The sequence below is a fragment of the Ailuropoda melanoleuca genome, chromosome 2 (assembly GCF_002007445.2).
Source record: "Ailuropoda melanoleuca isolate Jingjing chromosome 2, ASM200744v2, whole genome shotgun sequence".
NCBI lineage: Eukaryota > Metazoa > Chordata > Mammalia > Carnivora > Ursidae > Ailuropoda > Ailuropoda melanoleuca.
Window position 1 is genome coordinate 22,865,644 of NC_048219.1, and position 7,001 is coordinate 22,872,644.

The following is a 7,001-nucleotide window of genomic DNA, read 5'->3' on the forward strand; positions in this document are numbered from 1 at the left end:
TTGATTCCATCCTGACTTTGACATCAACAACATTTGAAAATTACATGTGAGAAAATCTAATTCTGTAAAGTCATACTCATAATGTGAAGAACTCACAAAAATACCCTGAGCTTTTGAACACCCACTGGCACTGAATTGTGGCTGGAGATTGGGTAAGAGCAATGGGTCAAAGTCTCCATGGCATGCCGTGATTACCAACTTTCTTTGTCATAGAGACACACACCTCTTTCCCAGCACACCAACATGCAACGGTATAACTTCAGATACCCACATAAATGTAAGGAGCCACAAATATCAGGTATGTACCCAGGAAACAGTCCCCTGCCATCTTGGTACTAGTGACTCACCTTGATCCTCCTGAGAAGGGCAAGAAAGCATGGCTGTGTCGTGAGGAATCTGGTGCAAACCGAGAAGGGTCAAACACCTGCAGAGGGAGCACCAGGGCCAGGACAGGTGTGGTCAAGCCCCTCCTTCCAATCATCCAAGGGACAGCACACCCAAAGGTGGGAGAGGAGGAGGGGTTGGTCTGGAGAGGTCATCCCACCCACTCCTCCCAAGGCCATCATACCTCTGGGTTTGGCCACACCTTTGGGTTGTGGTGAAGGGCATAAAAGGAGAGCAAGACTAAGAATCCTGTGGGGCAGAAGAGAGAAGGCTAATCATACATGCCGGTGGGGCCCATGTGAACCCACACACAGCTTGGCCGCCACAATGAGAGCCATTTCGCATCACTGTGAATGGAATGATAGTGTTGCAGGAGATGTGGGGCAGACATGGCACAGAACGTGTGCTCCTGTGTACAGATTAGTCAATTAACCATGACCAGGCTGAGAAGCAGGAAAGAACTGGAGGCTTACTTTTTTGAACAACTCAAGGGACAACTCACATATATCAAGTACCATCCATGAGCCCTTGGGGAATATGCATGAACTCCTCCATCTTCACAACAACCCTCTAATGAAGGCTCACATCTCCATTGTTGAGGCACCTGAGCATTGGGAGGGTGAGCATCGTGCCTATGACCACCCACCCAGCTAGGATGTGGCAGGGCTGGGATTCAGAGCAGAGAGGAGCCAAAAGGCAGCTGCCAGCCATGGCAGGGATCTCAGATCTGGTCATCAGCTACTCTGCCATCAACCTGAGGGCTCCCTGGAGACTGGACCATCTGAGCCATGACAGTGAATTCTCTAACCTCTCTCGTTAGCCTAGACCTTATAAGGAAAGACCACATCTCTCCCTGCCTCATCTGATTGTCTCTCAAGCATGCATATCTCAATAAATTAGAATATTGGGGCAAAACCCAAAGTCACATTCAGAGGCTGTCATGTATTTATCCCTTGAGCTTTTGCTGGATTTAAGCTCTGTGCGAAGCACATCATATACCTCACCTGAACCACAAAAGAAATACTGATTTTCTTGAGGGGGGAAATGAGTCTCAGAGACATACACAAACTGCCCCAGAACATGAGGATTTCTGGCCTCCCACGCATTCCTGCAGAGTGCCTATGGAGTGAGAGTGGCAAAGTTGACACCTTTGGGTAAGGAGCGTCCATCAGGGAAGGTGATGGGCTTGCTGAGCTCTCTGCCAACACCTGGAACTGGTGGATAGAGTCGCAGTGCCTCCTTGATGCACATGGTGGTGTAGGGCATCTGGTCCAGGTGGTCCCTAAAACAAAGCTATCCTGAAGGGCCGGCAAGGCCCTGGTAATCAGGGAATTCTCTAGTTGAGGGGTCAGGGCCCTCCCATCTCATGAGAACTCACCAGGTGATGGAGGCGCCATCCCCCAGGAGGCTCTGGACCTCCTCCCGGCACCTTTGCTGATGCTCGGGGTGTGTGGCCAGAGCATAGAGGATCCAGGAGATGCCGCTGGCTGTGGTGTCATGGCCCTCAAACATGAAGGTGTCCACTTCCGCACGGAGGTCCTTGTCAGAGAAGCTGTTCCCGTTCTCCCTCTGGGAAGACACGGAGAGAGGGCAGGGTTTGAGCTTGCCCTCTCTTCCACACTTGTGGGCAATGCCTCAGGCCTCCCACACTCACTTGGGCAAAGAGGAGGATGTCCAGGAAGTCCAGGTGCCTCTTGCTCCTGACCTTCTCCAGCTCTCCCTCCTCCTGCAGCTGAGCCTTCCTCATCTTGATCACTCGGTCTGTCCAACACAGCATTCCCAGGCAGAGCTGAGAGCTCTGGGTGCCCAGACACAGCCACCCACAGTAGCCCACTTGCTCCCTGTGCCCCAGGCAGGGTGTCAGGTGTGTGGGAACAGGTGTGCTTGTTGGGGGGAGGGTCTAGTGCCAGGTGCTAGCAGGTCCTCACTCCCCTCAACAGCACAGCCCAAGGAGACTCTGCTTGATTGCTGCTGGCAGGGGCTCTCATTCAACCCTCACCCATGTGGTGACACATGTAGCTTCCTGCATAGCACCTGGCACCCGAAGACCTGCACCAGGAAGTACTGGAGATGGGTGTGTCCCAAGTCTTGGAGGGACAGGACCTGCCTGAAGGGTTAGGGCCGATGCCTTTGGGATGTTCTTGATGAAGGAGGGGAGCTGCCCAGAGGGCAGAGTCCAACCTGTGTGTTGATGGGCAAGCTGGCAGGCCCGGTGGTTCAAGCGGCCTTCAGGGGTCAGCCTGTAGATGATGTCTTTCTGGTAGAAAATATTCCTCACCCGGGAAATCACCAGGTTGTTCAGGTCCCGAATGGCCTGAAGATAGGACCGGGAGTTCCTGAAGGGGGAGGATGCAGAAGGGACTGGATGGAGGGAGATATCCGGCCCGGAGTGGAGTGGGTCTATGGGTGGAGGGTTCCTCAATCAATGTGACAGGTCACCTCAGCATGGGTCATATCATTCTTACACCCTTGAGACCCCCAGCACTTTATGAAGGACATGGGCAACCAGCATCTCCCTGTGGCAGGGATCAAGATCTCTGTCTAATGAAGGTTTGGTGTGGGCTGAATTTGGCTGTGGCCTAGGGCTCTCTGCAGAATGTGGCTTTTGGGGCTGGTAAACATCCAAGCTACCCTAATTGCCTCTCGGATAAGTCCACACTAGTTGGTAGAAACAGGACCCTGCTGCAGCTAAGGATTTCACTGACCTGTCTGCCTGGTGGTTGCCCTGGTAGCTGAAGGCACACTTCATAATGGTGTCCAACGTCATCAAGGAGATGTGTCCAAAGATCTCCAGAGGTGAGTTCTGGCTGAGGAGCTCCTCCCATTTGTCCTGTGGTAGAGGGACACATTACATCGGTCTTTCTCTACTCTTCCAGAAGGCCCATTCTGACAGGGCTAGGCTCTCTCTCTGCCGCTTCCAAATATTCTGATGAGATGCCCTCATTCTCTAAAGCAGTTGTGTTTCATCAGTTTAGGACCATATAGCCAAATGTTTGTAATATGGTGAGTGTTTTCTCAGTATATACTCTGAGAACGTTATTATTTAATTGTTATTTAACTAACCATGATCTCTTAGAGTCTGGCTTAGGAATAAGTGTGGTAGGGTGCCTGGGTGGCTCAGTCGTTAAGCGTCTGCCTTCCGCTCAGGGCGTGATCCCGGCGTTATGGGATCGAGCCCCACATCAAGCTCCTCCACTGGGAGCCTGCTTCTTCCTCTCCCACTCCCCGTGCTTGTGTTCCCTCTCTCACTGGCTGTCTCTCTCTCTCTCTGTCAAATAAATAAATAAATAAATAAATAAATAAATAAATAAATAAAATCTTTAAAAAAAAAAAAGGAACAAGTGTGGTGATAACCACCTTTTAGCAGACCAGAAAACATTGTTTGTCAGGGGACTAAGGAGGACTCTTTTCTGTCCTGGGGTTGATCTACACATGGGAAACAGGTGAAGTCCCAATTTAAGGAGCAAGAGTCAAGGCAAAGGAAAGGCCAAGGGGCCAGTACTGGGGTTTCTAAAGAAGGGATATCAGGTACTTTCAGATCCTCTTGTTCAACAAATGTCAGCTGACCCAGTGAGTGAGAAATAGGGTCATGCACAGAGGTGATGCTATGGCAGGACCCAGCCCTGGAGGTAGAAACCTGGTCTCCATTTCCCTCCATGGAGTAGCTAAAATCTATCAGAAGCCTTCAGCCCCAGGCCAGAGCCCACTGAGTGACATCCTGGGATGTACACCCTGCCACTGAAGCTGCCACAGCCCAGGCCAGCCAGGGGCACTTTGTCCTATTGTCCAGGGGCATTGACTACTCTTCCTGTCCAAGCCAAAACCATGGACGTGGGAGGAGAAAGGACTCTTTATCCACCATGACTGTGTCTTCTGTGGGCAATGAGTAAAGAGTGGATGAAAGCAGGTGCCTGGGTGCTTTCGTGTTCCGTCCATCCTCAGGGAGCCCTGTCTCGTAGTATGGTATAAGTGGGTGATTCCATGTCTAATGGATGTCTGAGGGACACAGCTGTCTGAGAGTGGACTCTGTGAATTGTGCTGTGGGTGTGAGTGTGGAGGTGAGCAGGGTTTGAACTTACCAGCATCACTTGGACAGAGTCGGCCATGAGCCCCACGTAGGGTTTCAGGATGTCATAATGGAAGGCTGGGGTCAGCATCCGCCGGTGTTGGAACCACGTTTGCCCATTCAACAGGAGCAAACCATACCCTGGACCACAATGGGTGTGTGTGTGGGGAAGGAACGTCCCAAGAGTTGTGCGGGGACAACTAGGGAGGAACCCAGGGTGTTAGAAGAAGGGCATGCTGGGCAAGGCAGGAAAGGGCAGTGTATGTCAGGAAGGGGATTTCTGAATGCCTGCTGCACAGCTGTGAGATTGAGGTTGAAACAGAGCAGGGTTGGGTAAATAGAGGACTTCATTGAAAAGTTAGTCTGAGATCATTACCGAGGACTGAGATGTGATGATGGAGAAGGTGAGGGGCAGGAGGACTCCACTACCATTAAGAAAGTGTGAGGTTTTTATCTGAGGAAGAGAGAGGAGGCTCGAATTAGAGCTGAGTGGAGTGACCATGGTGTTGGTCACCTCTTATTTAATCTGGGCCAAATGGCTACTTGTTGGCAAGCCTAAGCAGAAGCTGGACAGAAGTCCTAGTTAAATGTACTTACCTATCCAGGGAGCCATGAATCTGTAGGAACCCTCAGACTTTGGATCTGAAAGTAAGAAGGGCATTACAGGTTAACTGGAGGTGACCAACGAAGGCAGGCTGCCCCCCGGAGGTAGCTGTGGTGTAGACCATTGTCCCCCATCCCTTCCTGATGATTGTCAGCTGGCAGTTTGTGTCAAGCCTCCTCCCACTCCCTTCCAACCTGGTCTCTGTTTCTTTCCGGATAGACACTGTAGGCTCGGGAAGGCAGATGCCATGTCCCACAGCAGAGCCCCACTGGATCAGGTAGGTAGATTCGTAAGAAACAAAGGCTCTCTTTTAGTGCCAATGAAAAGACAGAATCTCTGGTGTTTTTATAAATTGTGGTGGCTCAGGCATCCCATTACCCAGCACAGACAACACTTAGAAGTGCCTAACAAAGTCATCTTGTATAGGAAATCGTCTTCCAGACCAGGAATCCTCTCAATTTGGTTGAGAAGGGAAGGAAAGAAGGCAGGCGGCAGAGAGGAAGGAAGAGGAGAAGAACAGAAAAGAAGAAGAACAGAACACAACAGAAAAGAAATAAAAGAAATAAAGCAGCCCAACACGGCTGTTTCAACATTCAGTTTAGATAATAATCTGGCCTTCTGCTGGCTTGTGGACTGGGAGGGTGGTAGGTAGAGGGTCAGGGATCAATGGCTGAGCCTCCAGTGTCTTGTGCAACTTCACAGACGCCTGGGCATGTATCCAAGAGGGAAGAGCTGCTTGAACATGTATGAGGGTGTCCTCTCACCAGACCGCCCCAAGATCAGTTTCATGTAGTCGGGGTCATAGATCACGAGCTCCACCTCTGTGCCCCACAGCCAACGAGGACAGGCACATGGGAAATTCTCTACCCATTTCAGTAGCAGTTGCAGTTCCTCTTCTTTTTGCACCTGTCAGCAAAAGAAAGAGAAAACAATAAAACCTTTCTTCTGGTTCCAGGGCTAGGGCCAGGGGTAAGGGCAGGATGGGCATAGGGAGAGAGATCTGGATGTATCAGCAAAACTAAGTGTTCAGAGCTGTTTCTTATGACCTTGGCTCTGATCCAGACTTTCCTGGTTGTCCAAGGTTTGTCCTAGGCCAGGTTCTGTCCCATTGTTGAGTCCAGTTAGTGGCCGCCACAACCAACAGCCTACAGAAGCTTGTCAGGGATTAACTCCATGGTGTAAAAAAGTACTGGAAGTCATCAGTACAACATTTGCATGAAAAACATATGACAACTTTTATCACATGGTGAGCAATTTTGCCATATAATTTTATTTGGGGCATAAAGTGGATTATATTTTTAAATTTACATTTGCATATTAATTTTATTTTCCTGACAGACAGATTAAGAGGCCATGATAGTAGAGGATAATTAATGTGTGATGGAGGGAAGCCCAAGTTTCTGGGGAAGATTCGGGTACTCCGAATTGGCCATTAGAAGCCCTTCCTCATGCGTTTGTTCGTTCATCAAATCGTCACTTACCAAAACGATATTGGGTTACGTGGGTCATTGGACTACAACTCCCCAGTTGACTCCGACCACTTGTTGAATCCATGAACCCTTGATGAGTCCGTCTACATGTGGGCTTCCCTTTGCCCTGGGCAGCCCTCAGACCCAGCCAGTGCTGGCCCCCAGATAGTGTTGGTTGGGTGGCTGCTGCCGTCCCCGGCCCACTCTTCCCTTCCACTCCCCAGTGCAGCCCCTTCCTACCTCCTGCTTGTGTCCGAAAGCCAGTGGGAAGGAGGGGACGGGAACTCCTGGACTGCTTTGAGCAGCCTCTGCCTGCGCAGGTAGAGCTGTGCTGCCTTGAGAAGCAGCAGAGCCAGCCCTAGCAGGGAGGCCACTTGCAGGAGCCCAGAGACACCGCCCAGGAGTCAGGTGATACTCAGCACAGAGACACTCATGGTGCAGGGGCTGCAGGATCACTGACTCTCCCTGACTATTGCTG

The 7,001-nt window shown here is 50.8% G+C and overlaps 1 protein-coding gene across 1 annotated transcript in view; it reads right to left on the reverse strand.

Annotated features, from left to right (window-relative positions):
• LOC100470061 (cytochrome P450 4A11) overlaps positions 1-7,001 on the reverse strand; it is a 14,659-nt gene that overhangs the window by 6,284 nt on the left and 1,374 nt on the right. Inside the window, 10 exon segments of the mRNA XM_034652079.1 lie at positions 348-424; positions 569-633; positions 1,533-1,666; positions 1,763-1,953; positions 2,039-2,145; positions 2,566-2,720; positions 3,090-3,214; positions 4,464-4,591; positions 5,048-5,092; positions 5,819-5,960. Of these exon segments, the coding sequence (XP_034507970.1) occupies positions 348-424; positions 569-633; positions 1,533-1,666; positions 1,763-1,953; positions 2,039-2,145; positions 2,566-2,720; positions 3,090-3,214; positions 4,464-4,591; positions 5,048-5,092; positions 5,819-5,960 (1,169 nt within the window).